The following is a 23,797-nucleotide window of genomic DNA, read 5'->3' on the forward strand; positions in this document are numbered from 1 at the left end:
TTTTCGATGATGGCGTTTCTTCCTTGCATCCCTTTTATTGATCACCATATATTATGTTCTCATTTAATTAACAGTTGATATCAAAGATTTGTCACGGTCAACTTCTTCATTAATCAACTTATATTAAGCTATGTCGGCAAAGGAAACAAAAAAAGTCAAAACAGATTCTGAGACATAGTTTGACAACATTTTCTGCAGAATGCAATCTTTCTTCTAGCTAATTAACGTAAAAGTGTAAAAAAAGATATTGCCTTTTGAAACCTCAGAACAATCTTCAGACATTCACCAAATGATGCAAAAGTGAGGGTCTCTCTTCACCAATTTTGCTCAGTAAACACTTCACTTTCTCTGTTCCAAGCTTCTCCTCGAGCATTCTCCTCAATTCTGGAATTTTCTGCTCACATAAACGAATGCATATCAGAAATCAATGAATCATCAAAGTAAAATAACTCGGACTATGAAAAAAAAAAAAAAAAAAAAAAAAAGAGGAAACGTCAAGTGCCACATATTTCCATCCTTCTGCTATACGGAATACTCCCAACCTATTGTTCTGCACTTGTGTGATTGACAGCAATTTTTACCTTTGTCAGCCATAGCATATAGGCAACAGCATGCAATACTTGAGCTTGATAATCTTCAAATTTGGTATCCAGAATGGTCATAGAAGATTCTAGAAGATGGATCTCATTATCAATGAAGATGGCAATTTCTTCACTCATCATAATGATACTCTCTCCAAGTTCAGGTGAAACATCTGAATGATTGGAAGTGAAATACATTATCCAATTAAGAGAGAGGAACCGCCGATGAAGCCATAGTGCCTGAAATAAAAAAGTGTAACAACTCAAATCTGTCACTAATTCGATCATCTCCATAGCACCATGACACCAAACTATTTAGAATACTCTCTTTGTCGTCCAAACCACTGTAGTGATAGCTAACGAGAGAGAATTAATGTATGCGTTTACAAAATCCAACTTTGTTGCTCTATGATAGGGCCAGTATACAAAATTCAACTTGGTCATACTCTTCTACCAGTCAAACGCATTGTTGAATATTTTAGTTAGCTTTTACAACAATACAATACAGATATCGGTACTAGATCTTCATAACGAGCCCATCTCTACACTAATTCATTTGTTAAAATCAAAGATAACCATACCTCTCGTCCTACGTAACGCTCTACCAATTCTTTGTTCCAATCCAGCTCTTCCTGTCATATAATTGTAACACAAATGTAAAAATAAGATTACCCGGCGAAATAGTAGTGGTACCATAACAGTTATGGGTTAGCAAGGAAGACAAAGCGTACCTTCCAGATTTTATGTGCCTGAGTTTTATCATAAGCATTGCATCCTTTCACATAAAGCGAATCCAATATCTTGAGCATCAGCCGCTGGACATCAATGAAAACGAAATCAATTGAGCTGCATGGAACACTTCACCAGATTCTGTGGAGAATGACGATAGATGTACTTTTTACTTCCAAGACGGAAGATAACATGGAGTAAGTTAGATTGGTATATACTCTACTCTAGCTGGACCACAATCACATCAGCGGAATATGCGACTCTTACTCTGCGATAATGGAAGCAAGAATTATCGGCTAAATGAAGCCCTGCCCACCTTTTAGATTTGTTCAACTCTTGTATCACCTAGGACATACAACATATATATGTCATCAAAATCACATATCAGAGAATACTTATGGTGTATCTTCGAATATATGAAATTTTCACAAGTTCAGCTTACAAAAGTAACCAATTAATGAATTCAGAGAAATCTAACTATATGAAATGTTTCCAAGTTCAGACCATATTTTCAAAAGATCAAGATATCTAAATAAAAGAAATGTAGAAGGTGATATACCTGCTCAACTTCCATGTAGGAAACCAACCAGCAACGGTGATACCATGCACGATAGTTCATCTTTGATCTCTGCAAAAGGCATGTAGTTTGGTTAGGAGCCAGTTTCTTTTCGGAGCAGAGTAAGTGGTTGTGTGTCACAGTAATAGGAGAATGGACTTTGTGGATCAACAAATAGAAATCTTGGAGTGACCAAGAGTTTAATCTTTACATGATAGCCAAATTGTGAAGACTAGGACAACCAATATTTATTCATTAACTAAAGCATCAAATCTGGAACTAAACCTCGCCTATTGATTCCACTAACTCAGATTCTTTGGTTATAATATCTTGTGGTGTAGAAAATCTCCGAGAAATCATCTTAATTATCCACCTTCTGTTAAAATAAAAATAAAATATTATGAGGAATGTAAACCGACAAGAAGAAGTAGGAACTATTCAGGGTGTAACAGAAACTAAAATGCACTTAAGATCAGAAGGTGGGTTTGCATTACAAAAAGGATAATAATGATGGGAAACATTGATTCTGATGAATACATTGAATCATAAAGAAAGACCAACCTATGGCTCCATGTTGACTCACTCTTTGGAGAATTTGAAAGAACGAGCCCAGAGAGACGAAGTTCATCCGTGAATGCGAAAAGTTTATCTGCTTTTGACAATATCAGCTTCCTATTGTCAGGACACACATACAAGATGAGGTTAAACACTAGGAATACATATCAAGCCAATTCTAACAATTATTACTTAATAAGAGTACCTAGCATTCCATGCGGTTCCAAAGTCTGAGCTCAACAGCAAAACAGCTTGGCTATGCTTCATGACTTCACTCTCTGGAGTAGAAGAGATACTCTTAATCTGAGGCTCCCTACATGCGTTTCCATGGCATTTGTACTCATCAAGCGCAAGCAGAAACAGATGCTTGGCATCTTTACATAACTGAACAAGTATATCAGTGGATATTCCCAATTTGTGATCTTGATTCCAAAACTTGCTTGAGGTTCCATCGTGAGGCTGGAGATACACATTGGAGAAACCTGCTTCTTTATCCAGCAAGGTGAACTGTGAGGGGTGGATAAACCCTACTTCATCACTGAATTCAGAGATAAAAATCACAATAATGTCACAGGAAATTTACAAAACTGAAAACAGGATTCCACGTTACCCAGATGGAGAAGAACATTATAATAATACTCACATAAGAGGGTCAGATTCAAGAACATGCTCGAACTGCTTCAACAAGCCAAAGCAATCTTCTTCAGAGCATGGTCCTTGTCTCATAACTACCCCGCGCTTTCGATATCTGATAAAAAGCATTAAAAACTTTCAAACGATACTGACATCTCCTGTGAAAATACAAACTGTGAGACCCAATTGAGAGATTAAAGTGAGCACCTTAGTACAGTTTCTGCTCTTCTCTTTGCTCAAGTCGTCGGACGCCACAGGATCTCCCTCTCCAATTCCTCTCCTCCTTTCCAAAGGATCTTCGAGTTCTGAATCTGAGAAATTTACTTCGACGGAATCGGAATTCGATTGTTCCTTGGTGACTGTAGGATTCTTAGAAATTAGGGATTTCGCCGGAGAAGATGGTTAAGGCCGTTGTTCTCCGATCTCGCGCTGGTCATTAATTTTTATTACTCCGACTAATTTACTCCTATTATTTACCCTTTTTTTTTTTGGTGAAACCTATTATTACCCTTTTTTATAAGATTTTACTTAATTTTCCTTAATTTTATAAGATTTTACTTTTTTACTACGAAATAAAAGTCACAATAACCTAGTTGTGTATATATATATATATATATATATATATGTGACACATCCGAATCCGATGCATACGAAACCGATTAGAGCGATGGCAACAGATGATGATGGTGCTCCCAATTGGTCGGAACTAGTCCCGGACATCTTGTCATTGGTCTTCAAGCACTTGAGCTTTACAGATTTTGCTAGAGCTAAGACTGTTTGTTCGTCGTGGTACTCTGCTTCCAAATCATCCTCACCTAGACAAAACCATACTCCGTGGTTGCTTCTCTACGAAGACACGCACTGGCTCTTGTTTAATTCGGAAGAAGGAAAGTTTTACAGAACGGAATACTTTGGTCGCTTTGCCAAGTGTCGTGGCGTGGCCACTTGTGGGAGTTGGGTCTTGGTCTTTGACAAGGAAGTCAATTTCTACATCATTAATCCTTTCACCCCAAAGCTCATTCGCCTCCCACCTCTAGAATCAAACCGCAGCGCTGAGTTCCTTCAACAGCGCGGACAGGATGTAACAGTGGGCACTGCGGTTTTGTGGGTAGACGAAAAAACCGAAGACTACTTAGTTGTGTGGACATACATTTGGGGTTCGATATGTTATTGCAGGAAAAGAGACCAAGAGTGGTTTGAGATTCCGGAAAGCAGTGGGTGTTTGGATATGGCCTACAAAGACAAGAAGCTTTACATTCATACTTACGATCGTAGCATCAGAATCTTGGACTTTTCTCTTGGAGACTTGCCAGGAGAAATCTACAATCATCCACACGCCCATCGACCTTCCGATCCCAAGATTGTTTTAGGTATTAAGAGAATGAAACTAACCATGTCTGGAGATGTTCTAATGGTCCAACGCGGGATAGGCATTGACGACCTAAGAATGAGGTTCCAAGTCTACAAGATGGGTAGCACTAGAGAATACTGGGACAAAGTGAGTTCTGGGAAGAAGAAGGATGTGCTTTGGATGGCAGGGTGTGGCAATGCTGCGTACTGGGAGAGAGTGCATTCTTTGGAGAACGAGGAAGCGTTGCTTTGGGATTTGAGCGTCACTTTACCAACAAAAGGTGTATCCGGAATCAAGAAAGATTCCATTTACTACTGTCACACTTCTAGTTCATCATCTATTCGGGATGTCGCTGCCTATGAGATTGCTACGCACAAGATCTCTGCATATGAGATTCCTAAGCAGACGATCGAACCTTCTCAACATCGTGGTCTTTTATTTGGAGAGGCTCGTTGGTTCGTTCCTTGCTTTGCTGATGGGGAATAAGCCGCACTATATTAACTCTATATCGGTTAGGTTCAGATAGTACTTATAACTAGAAGAAGGCTTCATCCATTAACCATGTTTTGTTTGATTGTTCTCTGACACCTCGAAATGAGTTTGAAGATCAAGTAGCTACTACATTCAGCAACCTCATACGGTCTTACAAACCATTTATCGAGTTGCTTTATTTTTCTTAGTTTTGGACTCAACTATGGCTATATCTTTCTTTAAATTATGCTTGTAGATTTTGGATAAAGCAATGCTTTTCTGATTTCCATATTTAATAAATGCATTCTTCGTTGAGAAAATAAAACAACAACTGAGAATTCAAATCCTTCTACTTTAGAAAGAAAAAAAATAATAATATGGAACGGAAGAACACACATATGATACTTAGAACCAAAGCCATCTTCTATACAAACTCCCTGCAAGTTTTCCTTGAACTTCTAGAGCTCTGGTTTCAATCGACCTATGGATAAGAAGAAATTATCAAAAACAGAAATAAATTTGAAAAAGACAGAGAGATGAGAGAAGTGAATTTGGGTAGCTTCTAGTTAGTTACCATTAGGTGAGAAACTGGACATAGTAGATGGATTTGAGACGAACCCCATTTGGTAAAGGTTTTGTAGTTCACTCTCTAGTGTTGTCTGAAAGATGAGGTAAGAAAGAGACGTGTGTAAGTAAATTTTACAGTGATGCCAAAAACATTGAACACGATGTTGATACTTCTAGCTCTGTTGCTTACCTGAGGTAATGAGTTGTAGTGTGGATTTGTGGTGGTAGAAAGGTTCGGTATGGTCCCTTGAAAACCGGTAAAAGGATTCAGCCCAAGTGTAGGAGTGTTTCTGTCTCTTGATTGCAAAAGCTGGAAGGAGAAAGTGGCAGGTTTAGTACTACTTATTCATAACTTGCAGACTAATGTTTCCATGTAAAGTTTTGAGGGAATTCGAGCTCTTACATCTTTGGCAAGAATCCTGTCTATATCAATGTTGATTTCTGGATTCACCGTCGCAAGTTTCATAGACAAAAACTGAAGAAATTAAAGCAGTGTGACACATAATCAATCATCAGAACTTAAAACCTCTTTCAGACCATAATGTGGCCAAACTAACTTGAGAATTTCAAGAATCTTGCATTGTTGGAATATTCTTACCTCAACTTGCTGTTGCAATGACTGAACATAGTTGATGATTTCATCGAGCATAACAGCTTTCCCGGTGATCTAGTTGCACAATTGTCAACAATGAAGACTTTCAGAAACAATGTATTGGAAACCAAAGGAAGTTAAACTGCAACCTCTAAGCTTAAGCGCACTCTACCTTGTTACATCCGGGAACAAGCTCTTGAAGCAGTCTCATCCTTTCACTAATCTTTTCTCGTCTAACCTTCAAACAACAAACGAAACAGCAAACTTCTCAGAACCAGTAGAAACACAAAGAGGGGATTCTGTAATCGATATATATCGGTAAAAGAGTCCTTACCCTCTCTGCAAGACTGTGACTATTAGTGGCTTGACCTCTTCTTGCCCTCATATGAATGTAGTTTTCTTTAGGTGCTTCTTCGCTTTGTGAGCTCTCCTTGTTCACCGTCTCTTTACTCTGATCATTTTTGTGTTTCTTCTGGCTCTGATCACTTTCCCTTTGAGGGTCTTCTTGAAATTCCTCCACAGCTTTCTGCCAATTCAACAACACTCACTTGTTCAGCCCCAAACCATCTAAAGCTTCAGTCTTTTTCTAATTTGTTCTTATCAAAATCTTAGAATCTAATGCTACCAAAACCAATTTCTGTAAAGTTTATTATACCTTGTTCCATTGTGATTCGGCTTCAGGTTGCCTTCTTTTCCCAACTGGGGAAGCACCAAGAACACCACCATCATCTGAAACCTGATGATGATCATCATGAGACTCTCCAGCTCTGATCAATCTTGCAACACTTTCCCCTTTCTTGTCTGAACCAAGAAAATGACCAATTTGACCACCTCCACAATCACCAAACGGAAGAAGACTCGCAGGCATCTCTGCTGCATAGCCAGAACCCGAACCGGGTTGGTAATGTGAGAAGCAACTCATCCCTGGATTATCCATCGCCATTGAAGGGTGGTAATGAGAGCTAGAGAAGCCACCACCACCACCACCATTGACAACTGGATCCCAATCTGCAGAAGAGAAGAAAGGATCTGCCTTTGCATACAAGGGGGGCATTGGCGTAATTCCAACTCTTGAGATCCCACTCTCATCATCTCCATGCTTAAAACCCATCTCTCCTTCATTACCCTCACCACCCATTCTCTTCTGATTCAACAAGAAAAGTTTCCAATTTCCAAAACCTGGTTTTGCTACTTTGTTGACAAGGAACAACTGAAGTAAACCCAGTTAGCAGATTTTTATACAGTGGGGAGGAAAAAGAGGAAGAAGTGAAAATATTTTTTAAAAAAAAAGATAAAAACCAAATCAACAGAGCATCAAATCTAATGTAGCAGACTAGCAGAAGAGCAAGTCACAGGTTCTTTTAGGAAAGAGAAGAGAGGTATGGAGAGAGAGAACCCTAGGATAAAATGCTTATTCGTACTCAAGTCAAGGGAAGAAGAAAATAATTAAAGAGAACAAAATAGACTTATCATAGACAAAGAAAGCTGAGAACTTTCAGAGCATAAAGTGGTAACAAGCAATGGATTTAGCTAAGTTTACAGCTCACAAGAGCTTAACCAGGGAGAGAGAAAATAAAAAAGAAAGAAAAAAAGAAAAGTAGATTCGCTTTTAAGAGTGTGAGAGATAGCAAAGTCACTATCTCATAACCAATCTCTTCAGTCTTCAGAGGGAGAGAAACATAATGTAATGTAAGCTTGCTTGTGAGATCATAGAACCAAGAATTTTAAAATGAAGGAAATTGAGAGACAGAGGATCAAGAATTTTATTTTTGGGAATGAAATGGAGACAAACCCTGTTTGAGATACTCCAAGATTTGTGGTTGCTTTCGAAAGAGTACAAAAGAAGAATCAAATTCTTCGGTGGGAATTTACATCACTGTAAAACCTAAATCAGATATATAAAGGAAGAGATGGTACACTTAATTGAAAGGGTACCAAATGCTGTTTTTGCTTGAATTGGGGGAATGTAGAGGAATTTTAAAGGGAATAACATATATAAAAGAAAAACACGAGAGATTCACAATAAGTTGGGTACTTGAACAAGCAACAAAGCCAAGCATCAAGTTCAGAACTTTTTATAGAATCAAAGGAACAGTAATAATAATTGTGTTTAATGGGCAATAAAAGACCTAGTGAAAGAGAAAAAATAAAGCTGATAATTACCCCTAATTTGAGAGACTTGTTGAAGTTAACAACACTAACAGAGGAGACGTAATAATATGATTATTAAAAAAAAAAACAAAGACAGAACAACTACTGCCAACTGCTTTATTTGCTCTTTTCTTTTTCATTATTACACAACCTAATCTACCCTCTCTAACATGTCTTAACTTTTTTTCTTTTGATAAATACATGTCTTAACTTTTACACCTTTTTAAGTATTATTTTAAATTACACTAGTTTACCCTTTGTTTTTTTTTCTTTCACTTTTTTTTCTTCCAACACAAGAAAGGCCAACATCTATAATAATTGTAATATTTATGAGTCTCTATTATTGAATGCAATTAAGTAATTAACATTATTCTTTTTTAAAAAAGAGTTGAAGGTTAGGTAGATTTGACATTGTAAATGGTAAAAATGCAGATTTTACACCATGTTATCAATCAATTTCTCAAACAATAGTAAAAGGGGGAGTCATTATTATTTTTTCTTATTATCTCAAACTCAAAGTCTCATTGTACAAGCAAGAGGTTCTTCTCTTCATGCCCAAGCTTTGCTTTCTAGCTTCTACTCTGACATGTGCTTTAGAATATTATATCATAGAAGTACACACATACATGCATGTATGTATATATACAGCATATAAATATATATAAGTATGATTATGTGTATATATGTAGATAATATTATTTTTACTGACACAAATTGCCAACTATATATTCTAACAGAAGACTCTTTGCTGTGACACACTCATATTTTTGTTCTGAGTGCCAACTAACCCTCTTTTGGAATAATTTTACGTTCAGCTTTTGTAACAGCCGTGTGATCAAAACCACTACGTTTACTCGTTTAGATCTCATCTCCACGCCGTTGGATCCAAGCAATATTTTTTATTCTTTTGTTTCTTCAATTTTTTTTTTACTATTATTAATTTCTATTAAACGTAAATAGTTTAGTCTCATTTTGAATAGATTTTTTCTTGTTAATAATACTCATTCTAGTAATAATGTTGTGATCACATCATTTTGATAATTTCCTATATCAGAAAAAAATCATTTCAGTTCATTCTTAGTTGCTCAGAATTATTGTAAACTTCATAAAAGAATATGGCACGAGGGAATTATTGTTTCTGTAAATTTTAGCAATATTGCAACTGAACAAAAACAAAAACAAAAATAATTTCAGGAAACAAAAAAAATTCCTGCTTTATTGAAAATGCCGTTATAGATTTACAGTGCGTAAAGTTTATGAAGGATCCTAAATTCTAGGTGATACTATTTGTTTGTGATGTCATTTTCCGAAAACAAGCAAAGTTACACGGGCAAGACTTTGACAATTTCTAGTATTTACTTGTCTTCTTTGTTGTTCAAAAAAAAAAAAAAAAACTTGTCTTCTTTTATTTTTATTTTTCGTTTCCCCCAAAACAATACTCAACTACTCATACTACGTTATGAATGTAAACCACAGCAAAAAAAAAAAATCAGCTAAAATTGACAGTTGCCTTAAACCCCTCTTTAATTAAGAGATTTTGATGCAGAAGATAATTTATGTTATGAATAACTTTGTCTGTTGTCACCAATAAAAATCCTAGATTAGTACCAAAAAAACTACATTTATAGGAGGAAACATAAGGAATATAAGGGAATCTTATACTTTCATTTAATAAAATAAAATTTTGCTTTATATGTATATATAACTCATAGTCAAGGTACAGCTGTTAATAAGACTTGCAGAAACTAGACTAGTAGAGTTTCGTAGTTCATAAGCATGGGATAACTACCCCCTAACAACCAATAAATCATATGGTCAAACCTTTTAATTATTTGGTCAAACCCCACAATCTTGGTTGTTAACTAGCTGTAACCCCCAGTTGATCCCTCTCGTGTAATAGCCGCTCTTGTCTCTATACATGTGTTTTATGCTCTACGATCTATACTTTTTTTACATTAATATTTTTGATCAATATTATAGCTTGTAATAAGGATGTATTTATAAATATAGTTAGGTTCGGAAATTATAACTTGTTTATTCAACTTGGAAATGCTTCTCATCATTGCAAACAAGCATTGGATTTAAGATCCAACGAAATTATGATAAGTGAAACTTGCACACAACTCTTTCTACATTACTCTAATAATTATATGGGACCAGATTAGTTTACTGTTTTACTAAACGTATAAATACATATACAGTATGTACACATTCATTGGCCTGAACGTAAAAGGAAAGTATGATAGTACTAAAAAAAAATTATAGTATTTTTGTAACAAAATTATGATTTTTTAATTTTGAATATATGAAATTAGTAATTTAATTTTATAGTTAGTAACGTGGTGTAATATTTTTAGAGTTAAAAAAAAATTAAAGTAAAATCTCGAAATAACTATCCTCATAATAAAGTTACAAGCATCATATCGTAGATATGTACAATTGTATAATTTCACCAACTAACCAATGTACAAACAGAATACAGTACAAAATCTAATCACCGTATCATGTGCTGTAAAAGAACAATGACACACGTAGAAAGTGAGTAAAGGAATGATTAAGAAACCTTAATGGAGTAGGTTAAATTAAAGACACAAGTTCCTTATTAAACTCAACTTTAAGTAGAAAATGTTAACTTTGATTACAGTGAAACACCAATTAAAGCGAGAAGATCCTGCGACCACGCCCGCGGACTACTTCTTCTGAAACTACAGTAGTGGTGGTGGTCCATACTCTTTTATTTGCAATGATGCTCAAGATTCCTAGTATCTTAATTATGATCGCAAATCATATCTCTATATCCTCAAAAACCATAACAATCCGTTGTACTTATATAAAAGTAGTAGTATAAGATAATAAGAAACCAGAATTTATTGCGTTGGTCCAAAGTGTAGATCGACTCTTAAAAAGAAACATAGTTATGCATGACGAAGTTTTGATAGACACACAGAGCCGGGGGAGAAGAATGGGTCTCATAATTTTTGTTTTTGGTATACTTTTTTTCTAAAAAAAATAAAAACAACTCTTTAACACCTTAGCAAGATTCGAACTGGGGACTACAGGCTCAATTTGAATGGTTTAAACCACTAGACCACAAGAACTTTCTTGGAAAATTGGGCGAAAAATAGTTAATATTATTAACGGTCGGAAGCATGTGCTTTGCTTGCTTGGCCTTGTGGCCGGCTCTAGACTTTCACTGCTTTCATCTTTCTTTTGATGGTGTGCCAATGATCTTGGTGATGGCTATGATTAGGCCTAGCTATGATGGACGTTTTTTTTTTTTTTTTTTACTCAAATGATGGACGAAATTTATATTTTTACGCAAACAAAAGACCAAACTCCACATTATAGTTTTTTTTTTTAATTTTAATTGTTTATCAAAGTAAACAACATTGATTAGAAATTACATGTATTCATTACCAAGTTTTATTTGATTACTAAATATATTAATGAGTATACAATCTCGAGAATGGAGTATTCAGTCACAAAATATAATAGGATTCCTAGAATGAAATTGTAACACAATTATACCCTTTTTTAATCATTATTTCTTGCAAACCAAAAATCATTCACTCTATTTCTGCCAAAACTGTTTTCCCAATTGTTTGGATTACATATGTTGATCACTGTTAAACTTCTACTGAGTTAACTTGAGTTCCATTCTGTTGCAAATTTTGGACAAAATGTCCAACATGCAGACACTATTCGGCTGAGCAACACTTATATTGGCTGGATCGGTGCAGAATCAAAAACAGAGACCCTCGATAGTATAAGATACAATAAGAAACCATAATATTTATTGTGTTGGTCCAAAGTGTTGTAAATCGACTTTTAAAATAAACATATCTATTCATGACTAAATTCGATAGATTTTTACTTCCATATTATGTTTTGATGGTGTGCGGATGATATCTTGGTGATGGCTATGATGGACGAAATATATATATATATATATATATATTTATTTACGCAAACAAAAGATCAAACTCCACACTAGAATTTTTATTGTTAGTTTTAGTTATTTATCAAAGTAAATACTAAAATTTAGAAATTACATGTTTTCATTACAAAATTTACTTTTTTACTATAGGTTAAGGAATGGAGTACTGTTCAACTTCAAATATATAATAAGATTCCTAGAATGAAAATGTTTGGTTGTGACCAAAAATTGTGTTATAGACTAACAAATTTTACAGTATGTCAATCTTCCTAAATCCCTAACCTAAAAGTGTGAAACCCATATTCGCATGAGAGAGATAACGCGAGATCTCTTAGCGGTATACTTAAACAAATTTTAGTGTTGATTGAACCATATCAGGCTCTCGAAATTACCATATGGTTCCATAATCACATTTTATTATTAAGTCATCATATACGTTTTATTGGGTTGGGCCTCACGTGAGTGAGAGAGGAAGCCTTACCCGCTAATTCATCGAAAGTTGTCTCTCTCACTCAGCGCTTGACTTTCACACTCCGCGATCGGACGGAGAAGCTCATGGAAGCTGGCGTTACAAGTTGTCATCTTCTCTAGTCTTTTAAATTTCAGCTCACTTTCGTCGGCCACCCAAATCACGTTTGGGAATTTTTCACCCCCCAAAATTCAGAGAAACCCTAGGTTTCTCCCAAACATGGAAGACGCCTATGCCAGATCTGTCTCAGAGGTGCTTCGCATTTCACTTCTCTTAATCTTCTCTTTTTTTGACAGTTTGGTTTCGGATTTGAAATGCGTAAGATTTGACCGATATAATTGCGATCGCATATGTTGATGATGTTCTTGGCAACTGTTTCACTGTGATAGAAGTAAATTTTTTTTTTTTTTTTTTTTTTTTTTTTTTTTTTTTTTTATCTTTGAGGTTTCTGTTAGGTGTTGATTGTATTGTGTTGTTTGGGCAGGTGCTTGATTTCTTTGGGGTAGACCCAACGAAGGGTCTTTCTGATTCTCAGGTATGAACCTGTAGAACCTTATTGAGATCTTCATTGTTGGAATTTAAAACTTCAACTTGCTAAAGTCAATTTGAAGCTACCCATGATGTTGAATTTTGACTTTCTTCTCCGTTTTTGTAGGTTGTTCAACATTCTAGGCTTTATGGCAGGAATGGTATGTATTACTTCTACTACACTTGCACTTTTTAAATTTTGTGTTCATATAAAGGATCACTCAAGGACACGATAGGGGGATTTCTGGTAGATGATGATGACAGGGTGTTTTTTGTTCTTTTCAATTAAGAATTTAAGTGAGCTGTAGACTATAGTTTTGGCATGTACTTATATAAGTTTTAGCATTCTAAATCACTTGTCAAATACTCTGGCTACATATTTTCTGTTACCTTTGCTTGTACAGTCCGCATGAATTGCAATATTGTTGCCCACTGTGAGTGTCCTTCAGTCGAAATTCCTTCATATGATTGTCTGTCCGTTTAAAATTCGGCTTCTATGAAATTGGTGTCGGCTATAAGTGGACAATGCGTACCTTTTTTCATCTAGGATAGCAAATAAACACACTGTTATAAAGTTATCTTGTTTAGTTCTGATCTTCTTTTAAATGTTTTTTGCATGTTTCTTCACATGATCTGCAGTACTGCCCGAAGAGAAAAGTAAGTTCGTCTATAACTGTCTTTGATAATGTTATCTAGGAGGGTTGAGTTCTCCTCTGACTGACATGTGCCAATTTTTTCTTCTTAATTGAACGCAGGAACTCCATTCTGGAAATTAGTTCTGAAACAATTTGATGATTTGCTTGTCAAGATATTGATCGTGGCTGCAATTGTGTCTTTCCTATTGGCTTTGGCCAACGGAGAGACTGGTTTGACAGCATTTCTGGAGCCTTTTGTAAGTCGCACCATCTTCTTTACTACTTGCACTGGCAATGCTTGATTGTTAAAAAAATATATCTGGTAAACTGAACTGGCTAGTGGTTCTTTGTGGTGGAGTTTAAACTTAAAACCTTGTTTCCTTCTCTTCTCTATGGTCTTTTTGAAATTTAATTATTTATGTCGATCTTTTCAAGCTGATTAGTTTTTTATGATCTATATAAGATATCTATAAGCAGACAATAGATCTTCATTGGCTGAGGGTCAGCATTTATAGGATTTAGTCTTGTTATATGATTCCATTAATTTATTATATAATGCACCTTGACCAAGACTTCCATAATACTAGATATTACTTGTGAAGCTTCTTTTTGGTATCACAAATCGTGTCTGAACTTATACTCCATCACAGGTAATTCTGCTGATATTGGCTGCAAATGCGGCAGTGGGGGTGATCACAGAGACTAATGCTGAGAAGGCTCTTGAGGTAGTTATCATGCTAGGGTTCAATAGATTACATTGCAGTTATGTATCAGAGATCCGGGAAATCAATTACTTTTATATATACCGGGCAGTACAAGATTATGCTAATATTAGATCTATTTTGGCTGGAAGTTCGTATTGCTTATCTATCTTGCATGTTCTACTTTTGTTATGTTGTAGGAGCTACGCGCCTACCAAGCAAATATAGCTACAGTGATGCGAAATGGTACTGATATAACATGTCGAGCGATTTTTATCAATGCAAATGTCTCCCCCATTTCTTGTTATTTCAGTCGTTTTTTCTTAAAAATACAAAAAGTTAAACTGCAGATCATCTCCTCCACAGACACTTTGTGTATCTTGTTTAGCGAACTTTTCTTCTGCCAAGCCAGTATCTTCTTTTTTATGCTCATGATTCCCTGTGTTGTCTTAAATGACAGATATTGACTTGGTTTATGAAAATTTTCTGCACACTTCCCTATTGCTTTTATTTTAGCGTGGAACATTGTTCCAGTTGTAGTAGGATATCCGCAAGTCCTCTCTAGGTCGATGACATTCCATATTAACTTGTATATAATTGCAGGGTGCTTCTCTATCCTACCAGCAACAGAGCTGGTGCCAGGCGACATTGTTGAAGTTACTGGTATATTTATTTGTTCTATACTTCTATTCCATCTTATTGCAATTTTGTGGCAATGGGTTAGACTTTTGCTAAATTCTAAAATCTGCTTCTCTTGATGCACTAAACAGTGGGCTGTAAGATTCCAGCTGACCTTAGGATGATTGAAATGTCTAGCAATACGTTTCGAGTTGATCAAGCAATTCTAACTGGTATGTCATCTGTGTTACTCATAACTTTTCAACCACAATAGTGGATCTTTTTCCATGTAAATAAATTCAAAATGACCATTTACAGTACACTATACTCATACTCACTACAAATTGTTTCCCCCGGAAATTGCAGGTGAAAGCTGTTCTGTGGAGAAAGATGTTGACTGTACTTTAACAACAAATGCTGTCTATCAAGACAAGAAGAATATTTTATTTTCGGTAGGAGTTATAACTCAAAGCTGCATTACCTAGGTCCAAATTTCTGTATAATGCGTTTCCTGTTAGGGCTGTATAATACTATTGCCTAGTCATTTGATTTATCTAGAGATCTAATGCTATTTCATCCTTGCACTTTAACTAGCTGTAGTAGTCGTACTTTTCTCTCACCATTAGAGTGTGTTTAATATGGTAGAATATTATATGATTCCCAGGGAACTAATGTGGTCGCGGGTAGGGGGAGAGCTGTTGTCGTTGGAGTTGGTTCAAACACCGCGATGGGAAGCATACATGATTCTATGTTGCACACTGATGACGTAAGCTATCAATATGCTTTCGTTTTTATCTGGAAATGCACCATTTGCACTTCTCAAATGCTTTGTTCCTGGTCAGAACTCTCTTTTAAAAAGAGGTTACAGTGTACCTGTGATTAACAAAAATTTCCGCCACGGAATTGTTCATCACTTTTGCACTTTTGGCACGGTAGACTTGTATCCTGCTGTATAGTCTAGTTTCAGCATTCTATCTGGAGTTTCTTCTATCTGTTTTAAAGTGCGTTATAACTACTAGGCTTTTCCTTATTACTTGTAAATGCTATTGTCACAGGAGGCAACTCCATTGAAAAAGAAGTTGGACGAGTTTGGCAGCTTTTTGGCTAAGGTGACAGTTTTTTTTTGCTTTTTACAATTTAAGATTTCAACGTTTCAAAGAGGCACTTAAATTGACTTGGATGTCCAATCGTATCAGTTATTAGCATTGCTTAGTTGTGTCTGAAAAGTGATGAATCTTATTAGAAAAAAGATTTGTCAAGTGACTTGGTGTGACAGAGATCTCTTGCAGATATGATATAGTTAATTTTCATCGATATATTATTATAACTTTAAGTTCTCTCAAAACATATTAATATAGGTTATTGCGGGGATTTGTGTACTTGTGTGGGTTGTCAACATCGGTCACTTCAGTGACCCTTCTCATGGTGGATTTTTTAAAGGCGCAATTCACTATTTTAAGGTAAAGAAATTTGAATCTTAGTTAAATACATAATCAGTTTTGTGTGTTCCACTCTTTCTATAATATCAAAGGTTAAATATTGCTTCTCCATTCTTCGCTGATATCCCTAGAAATGAACGCATTCAGGTTCAAAGAAATAACCAGATAATTATCAGCCCTCTAAACGACTTTCAACATTTATATATCGAAAGTCCCTATATCGAAAATTTCGTTCTGGAATGTGTGGATTTTAACCTTGCTTATATGATATAACTGAAGACGGATGTACCGTCCTGTTAAACTGTTAAACAATAAGTTAAAGTTTAGTGACAGGATTGTTTTTACTTTTATTTTCCCAGATTGCAGTTGCCCTTGCTGTTGCAGCTATTCCTGAAGGACTTCCTGCTGTTGTTACAACGTAAGTGTTCACTAATTCCATTGTTAGGAAATAGCAATATTATGAGAAAGGAAAATGGTCGCTGAAACTTAAGATGATTTATGTGGAACGCTAGTGATATCATGGAAACAAGTGGTTTCTCAGAAATTACAGTAGGTGGTTCTTGTGATCATCAAGTGACAATTTTAATTCAAGTTCAGGCCACTCTAGTGTCGGATGAGTCCAAAATGTTTTGAAAAAGTAATTTTCGACGTTAGGAGGCTACTCCTGGGTTATACTATTGTTGCTTAGATAGGTTATGATGCTTTTGGTATCTAGGTGTTTAGCTCTTGGAACAAAGAAAATGGCTCGTTTGAATGCTATTGTACGGTCGTTGCCATCTGTCGAGACGCTTGGGTGCACTACTGTAATTTGTAGTGACAAGACTGGAACATTGACAACCAATATGATGTCGGTGTCTAAGGTTAGCATTTTAACCTCCAGTGCTCAAGCCTGTTAAGTGTTAACTCTAACTGGTATCTGCCACTTGCAGTTTTCTATATGAATTGTCTCTAGGCCCATCTTGTATGGGAAAATCTTGGCAATGTAGTTCATACACATGACATGACCATATATTTTTGATCATCTGGGAAGTAATTAAATAGAGCTTCAGGTCTAGTTAGGAAGGATTAACAACCTTAACAATTTCGCTAGTAGATCTTGTGATTTTGTGAATAACAAACTGCAGTAATTACAATTTTGCATGTAGAGTTTCTCATTGTGTTGTCTCAAATGGTAACATTCTGATAGTCTTACTCTTCTGCATGTATGTCAGATATGTGTAGTTCAATCTGCAGAGCATGGTCCTATGATTAATGAATTCAGTGTTAGTGGGACAACTTATGCGCCAGAAGGTACTGTCTTTGACAGCAATGGGCTGCAGGTACTTATTTCTTCTCTTCTAGACTATGTAACTAAGCAACTAATTCATACACGACACTTGTGAGGGTGACTAGTAGTAGTTTACCTACATATTCACAAATTGTTACCATGCAAGCAAGCACTTACAGGTTGAACTGAATTTCATCTCAGGACTGCTTAATAAAATCGATCTGGATACTTGATGTCAATAGAATCGAATAATTAATAGTCTACAAGAATGATGGTTTCCTTCGTATTTTATACATTTTCCTCATAGTTCTTTTGTTTTTTTGGATTTTATGAAGTCCTTTCATTACAAATCTCATTTATTTTTTATTGTGAATTAATAAAGACCAAAATCAATAGCATGCTTCTAACTACACGTACATGCCTTGTCACTACACAACATTTTTAAGATTATATGTTCATTTGTTTTGCAGCTTGACTTGCCTGCTCAGTCACCTTGCCTTCATCATTTAGCAATGTGTTCATCACTCTGCAACGACTCCATTTTGCAATACAATCCAGATAAGGATTCTTATGAAAAAATTGGAGAGTCAACTGAAGTTGCTCTTCGAGTTCTTGCAGAAAAGGTTTGTGTTTCTGTGTGTGAAATATTTCTTTAGTAGAATTTGTTTCCTCAACAAGAAAAATCATGGAACATAACAAATAATTTCTCTATAGACTTGAGTGACCATCTGCGGGGTCATATTGTTTATCATCATATCTTACTAAGTCTAGAATATTTGATTGACAATCCAAGTTACTTCTGTTTCTTATTTTTTTAGGTTGGGCTCCCTGGTTTTGATTCAATGCCTTCTGCTCTAAACATGTTGAGCAAGCATGAACGTGCATCATATTGCAACCATTACTGGGAAAACCAATTTAAAAAGGTGTGACTCTATTAAAACTATACTATTTTGTTATGTTGACCATCATTATTCATGCCTTTAACTGAAAGGAAAGAAATACCAGAGTTGGACTAAGTAAATTTTTATATCAGTTTTACTTGCCATCTTTGTTTTTTCCATGTATACCTATTTGCTGCTGTAGTTTTCTGGAAACTATGAAATTGAGATATACGATACCCTGAATTTATAGTAGTCAATGCATTTCACACTGTTTTTGTCTATGTTGAGCTCCAGAAGAAGCTCGTAACTTCCTGTGTAAAACTATATGAGGGTTTCGTTCTGCACTAGATAGCTATATTAAGAGCACCAGTATAATTAGAAGTTAATGTTGACCTGGGAACATTATGTTTCATATAATTCATTGTAATTTAGTTTGAGTAATTGATGATCATCTTTATCATAAATCCATTCAGGTTTATGTTTTGGAGTTTACACGTGACCGTAAAATGATGAGCGTCCTATGTAGCCATAAGCAAATGGATGTAATGTTCTCAAAGGGTGCTCCAGAGAGTATAATAGCTAGGTGTACTAAACTTCTCTGCAACAGTGATGGATCTGTTGTTCCTCTAACTGCTGCTGCCCGCTCAGAGCTTGAGTCGAGGTTCCACAGGTTAGAGATCAACTCGTTTAATACATACTGATTACATTTTCATATGACTTGTAATGCCATCTTTCTATGCTTGTATTTTTAATTCTAATAGTGATTTTTCTGTTAACGGTTTGCAACAGTTTTGGCGATGAAACATTGAGATGTTTAGCATTAGCATTTAAAACCGTTCCCCAGGGTCTACAATCTATTTCCTATGATAACGAGAACGACCTGACGTTTATTGGGTTGGTACGCCTTTCTTTCAAATATGATGGGTTCAATTCAGTTTACTAAACACTCACCATTTTCCGTTTACTGTTGAGGACTGACTCATCTTGTGCTTTCTTTGAAGGTGGGAATGCTTGATCCACCAAGAGAAGAAGTGAGAGATGCTATGCTTGCATGTATGACTGCTGGGATACGTGTTATAGTTGTTACTGGGGATAACAAGGTACTGGAAAACTGAGCATGCGGTTTGTTGATTATCTCCATCTTTTTTTGTATTTATTCTGATTAGCATGAAACTTCAGTCCACAGCAGAGTCACTATGTAGAAAAATAGGGGCTTTCGACAATCTGGGTGATTTTTCTGGTATGTCCTACACCGCTTCTGAATTTGAAAGGCTTCCAGCTGTGCAGCAAACTCTAGCATTGCGACGGATGACACTTTTTTCCAGGTATGTGTTCCTGTATTTATTTTATTGATAGTATTTAGAGTATTTAGAATCATGGAACTGAATGTTTAGTTATGACATGTATTTCTCTTTTCTTCTCCTAAGTTCTAGTTATAGTCATTTATAGAGACCAGAATTTTCTACTGCTTTTCTTATTGTGTAGGGTTGAACCATCCCACAAGAGGATGCTTGTTGAAGCCCTACAGAACCAAAATGAAGTGGTAATTCCCTGGTCACTAAGTTTCATTCATTACACTTCTTCGTTTTGTCTGCGATTCAGTACACAGGCATTCTTATTTTGTATTCATGGCTTTGTTTCAACATGTCAAGTTTGTAATATACTTATTAAAAAAATAAAGTTCTTGCTTTTAACTGTCGCACTCATGAACCTTATCCTCCTAGGTGGCAATGACTGGTGATGGCGTGAATGATGCTCCTGCATTAAAGAAAGCTGACATTGGGATAGCCATGGGTTCTGGAACAGCTGTAGCAAAGGTATATACCTAGTGTTTGCTTTCAATTAGTATCATGTATTCCAGTGTCACTTGATTTTGTTGTATTATTCAAACTAATCATCATTTTTAAATACTATCCATTATCTCTTGTCCATGTGCTTTTACCGTGCTCTCTTCCTCCCATTCGGACTTCGTAATTATGTCCTCCAATTATGAGTTTCTTACGCAGTCGTTATCTTTCATCCTTAAGTTGCAATTGAAACGAAAATATAGTGAATAAGTTTCTGGTTATTGCTTGTGCAATAGTAGTGATACAATGCAATGCGAGTGCAGACTAGTTAAGCTACTAATACTGGACTGTTCCTTTTTTCAATAAACTGGCTTACCAAGGGTTCATATTTCCATGCTGCGTTTAACATGATTTTTCTCACATTGCTTTGATTTCTAGAGTGCTTCGGATATGGTTTTGGCTGATGATAATTTTGCTTCAATCGTTGCGGTATGTTTGCTTCCTTATATTATTCTAAGAGTTTTTCCTTTGTGCTTGATTCTGGCATACACTTCCGATATTCATATATCACATTTATCAAATTATGCAAATCTTAGTTGACCTTCCTTCTCCCCAGTCTGATATAAATTAACGCTTCTTGATAGGCTGTTGCAGAAGGAAGGGCTATATATAATAACACGAAGCAATTCATTAGATACATGATCTCTTCAAATATAGGGGAAGTGGTCTGTATATTTGTTGCAGCTGTACTGGGAATCCCTGATACCTTGGCACCTGTGAGTTTGTTTAGCGTGGAAGTAGCTTTTGTAGTCTTTATTTTGTCAGTCCAATTGCATCACTTTGTGATAGTCTTTTACTGTTATTAAGCTTTTCTAAGTCTATGATTGTTATGGTAAACAAATGTAGGTTCAACTTCTGTGGGTCAATTTGGTAACCGATGGATTGCCTGCCACTGCCATTGGCTTTAACAAACAAGATTCCGATGTTATGAAGGCAAAACCTCGAAAGGTAGCAGCTGTAATTGGACAGTATCTCTTTGAATTCACTGCTTATGCATTAGGTTTTATGATGCTTTTCATCTCTCTTTGGCCGTTACAAATATTATGCATTTTAGTGATGATGGTGCGTAGACTTTGTCATTTAACTTGAAGAAGGGATTTAGAACTTCTCAGTCGTATGCCTGTAGTGTGCCTTTCTTTCCACTACTCAGACCTTATTGCTCTGACGGTTGTTGAATTCTAGGTTGGTGAAGCAGTGGTCACTGGGTGGTTATTCTTCCGCTATTTGGTTATCGGAGGTAAGCTAGAAAATGTTGGCTCTGTAACTTATCTTAATCATCTGTGCGACCTATCTGCCTGATTTGTTTTTCTTTCTTTACAGTTTATGTTGGCCTGGCAACTGTTGCTGGCTTTATATGGTGGTTTATTTACTCTGATGGTGGTCCCAAACTGACTTACAGTGAACTGGTTAGGTTTATCTCCAGCTACATCTTTCAGATTATTTCACCATTCATGTGTGTCAACCTCCACATTTTCGAAGTTACGGATCAAACGATTCATATCCAACGTTATTATCTCTTATAGAATGAATAATCTCATTTCAGATGAACTTTGAAACGTGTGCACTTAGAGAGACAACTTATCCCTGCAGCATATTTGAGGATCGGCATCCATCTACTGTGGCTATGACAGTACTTGTTGTTGTCGAGATGTTTAATGCTCTAAATAACCTCAGCGAAAATCAATCCCTTCTGTAAGCGTAGCTTCTTCTTTCTTTCCTTCTTTCCTTGTTTCCGACTTATTTCTGTTATGATTTGCTAGCATCATAATTCATATAATGCACTACATTAGGGATTCTTAACTATGCTACACAATATAATCCCATTGTATAGACTATAAGTGGTGGAGTGTCATCCACGAACAAACATTGGATTAGGCAACTCTAAGTAAAAAAGCTGTGTGATTGCAGGGTTATAACCCCAAGGAGTAATTTATGGCTTGTTGGTTCAATTATCCTGACGATGCTTCTGCACATACTAATATTATATGTTCATCCACTAGCAGTCTTATTTTCTGTAAGTTTCTCCTCCTCCGACAACCTTGTACAAAAACTGGCGTACCTGTTTTCTTCGTTTCATTCCCATGTTCACTTCTTTATAGGTCACACCTTTATCCTGGGCCGAGTGGACTGCCGTTCTGTATCTTTCGTTTCCAGTAAGTTTTTTCACTTTTTTCCTACTCTGAATAGTCTAGTAGAACTCTTTAGGAACCTTCACGCTGGAATCGAACATTACCATTTACCACCTTAGTTCTCTCATATGGATGCAAATTTGTTAAGGAAAAGCATGACAGTGGGCGGATCTCTCAGCTATGAGATAATATTTTTAGAAGAAACTAAATTCCTAAATAACGATTACTTAATTTGAATATATCTGTAAAAAATGCAGGTTATCATCATCGATGAGCTTCTGAAGTTCCTCTCTAGAAACACTGGTAATGCTTACTTTGCTTTTTCAGCAGTTTTTAAGACCGCATATCGTTTCAACTGAATAAAATGTAGAAGAATTGCAAATCAGATGTTGTGATAGTAGTCCTGACTCTGATGTGTTCTTTCATGTAGGCCTGAGATTCAGGTTCAGATTGAGGAAGGCTGATTTACTCCCCAAGGACCGGCGTGACAAGTAGGATAAGAAAACAAGAGATGGTTTTTTCTTCAACCGCTATACATAGTTTTTTTTTGGCTTTATAGATACAGCAGCTTACAGAGAAGGGAATCTTTGGAGACTCTAATGCAATCCAAAAACGCTCCAACACCATAAACCATAAAACTCTTATCGCTTTTGATTGTCTTTTGTACCAAATTTTACTGTAATCTTACGTCAAATCAATGACTACTGCTCTGTGTCATCATGCTCTTCTCCAAGTGAATCGGAAATTCTAACATTTACAACTTCAAAAGGTGATTAGCAGATTTTTTTGGTATTTGCCGATAGATGAACAATTAAATAAGTGGGGGTTAGAATATCTAGGACTGAGCTATTCAATCGTTAGAATATTCCATCTATGTTGGTGTATTCAGTCTCTCGAGTCCCATGTAAGCTCGTCTTAGGAACAAGTATATTGAATTGTTAAATGACACACAAAGTCACTAACTCGCAACGAAATGATAAGAAAATAATTCTATTTAAAATCGAGAAAACCTGAGATATCCTGATTCAGTGTATTTTGCATATTTGTCGATATTCGGATTAACTAAAGAAAAGCATTACTTTAACAGTGGAGCAGCCCTATATGTACTATACTTTTGATTAGGTAAAGTAGATTTCGTTTGGCAGTGGCCAGTGGACAAG

The 23,797-nt window shown here is 35.9% G+C and overlaps 3 protein-coding genes and 1 pseudogene across 13 annotated transcripts; 2 read left to right on the forward strand and 2 right to left on the reverse strand.

The window, feature by feature from the left end:
• Window positions 1-87: 87 nt before the first annotated feature.
• Window positions 88-3,730, reverse strand: LOC104739618 (uncharacterized). Of its 7 annotated transcripts, none has more exons than XR_015580522.1 (11): window positions 3,262-3,522; window positions 3,065-3,169; window positions 2,627-2,959; window positions 2,428-2,538; window positions 2,152-2,242; window positions 1,870-1,938; window positions 1,477-1,655; window positions 1,313-1,396; window positions 1,163-1,213; window positions 582-821; window positions 88-394 (listed from the first exon to the last, which is right to left on the reverse strand). XR_015580522.1 is itself a non-coding variant. In XM_010460044.3 (11 exons), the coding sequence occupies exons 2-11, from the start codon at window positions 3,145-3,147 to the stop codon at window positions 275-277; spliced, it is 1,260 nt and encodes a 419-aa protein (XP_010458346.2). In that variant the 5' UTR covers window positions 3,148-3,169; window positions 3,262-3,635; the 3' UTR covers window positions 88-274. The 7 variants fall into 7 exon arrangements, 6 of the variants coding, with proteins under 6 accessions (XP_010458346.2, XP_087341735.1, XP_087341738.1 ...); XM_010460044.3 differs by having other exon boundaries at window positions 1,578-1,655; window positions 3,262-3,635; XM_087485609.1 differs by having other exon boundaries at window positions 1,578-1,655; window positions 2,428-2,515; window positions 3,262-3,542.
• On the forward strand, window positions 3,693-5,201 carry LOC104743207 (F-box protein At1g10110 pseudogene; annotated as a pseudogene). The gene has a single exon (XR_015580523.1). The product of XR_015580523.1 is annotated as an F-box protein At1g10110 pseudogene (transcript).
• On the reverse strand, window positions 5,134-8,353 carry LOC104739620 (transcription factor bHLH74). The gene is made up of 8 exons (XM_010460045.3): window positions 6,691-8,353; window positions 6,370-6,561; window positions 6,208-6,273; window positions 6,042-6,110; window positions 5,847-5,918; window positions 5,634-5,753; window positions 5,451-5,535; window positions 5,134-5,357 (listed from the first exon to the last, which is right to left on the reverse strand). The coding sequence occupies exons 1-8, from the start codon at window positions 7,171-7,173 to the stop codon at window positions 5,335-5,337; spliced, it is 1,110 nt and encodes a 369-aa protein (XP_010458347.1). The 5' UTR covers window positions 7,174-8,353; the 3' UTR covers window positions 5,134-5,334.
• Window positions 8,354-12,518: 4,165 nt separating this feature from the next.
• On the forward strand, window positions 12,519-23,405 carry LOC104739621 (calcium-transporting ATPase 3, endoplasmic reticulum-type). Of its 4 annotated transcripts, none has more exons than XM_010460046.3 (34): window positions 12,519-12,844; window positions 13,077-13,127; window positions 13,248-13,281; window positions 13,760-13,777; window positions 13,876-14,012; window positions 14,406-14,480; window positions 14,657-14,702; window positions 15,060-15,119; window positions 15,227-15,307; window positions 15,441-15,526; window positions 15,739-15,840; window positions 16,130-16,183; window positions 16,433-16,534; window positions 16,873-16,931; window positions 17,229-17,373; window positions 17,725-17,832; window positions 18,251-18,403; window positions 18,599-18,703; window positions 19,135-19,331; window positions 19,451-19,559; window positions 19,663-19,761; window positions 19,841-19,986; window positions 20,147-20,204; window positions 20,386-20,478; window positions 20,887-20,937; window positions 21,093-21,224; window positions 21,355-21,456; window positions 21,691-21,745; window positions 21,829-21,914; window positions 22,052-22,200; window positions 22,417-22,522; window positions 22,608-22,661; window positions 22,895-22,940; window positions 23,068-23,405. In XM_010460046.3, exons 1-34 carry the CDS (start codon window positions 12,812-12,814, stop codon window positions 23,130-23,132), a joined length of 2,997 nt encoding a protein of 998 aa, XP_010458348.2. In that variant the 5' UTR covers window positions 12,519-12,811; the 3' UTR covers window positions 23,133-23,405. The 4 variants fall into 4 exon arrangements, 1 of the variants encoding a protein (XP_010458348.2); XR_015580525.1 differs by having other exon boundaries at window positions 12,529-12,844; window positions 19,451-19,555; XR_015580524.1 differs by having other exon boundaries at window positions 12,568-12,844; window positions 21,829-21,919.
• Window positions 23,406-23,797: the final 392 nt, after the last annotated feature.

This window comes from Camelina sativa, chromosome 14 (assembly GCF_030686135.1).
Source record: "Camelina sativa cultivar CO46 ecotype springtype chromosome 14, ASM3068613v1".
Lineage (NCBI taxonomy): Eukaryota > Viridiplantae > Streptophyta > Magnoliopsida > Brassicales > Brassicaceae > Camelina > Camelina sativa.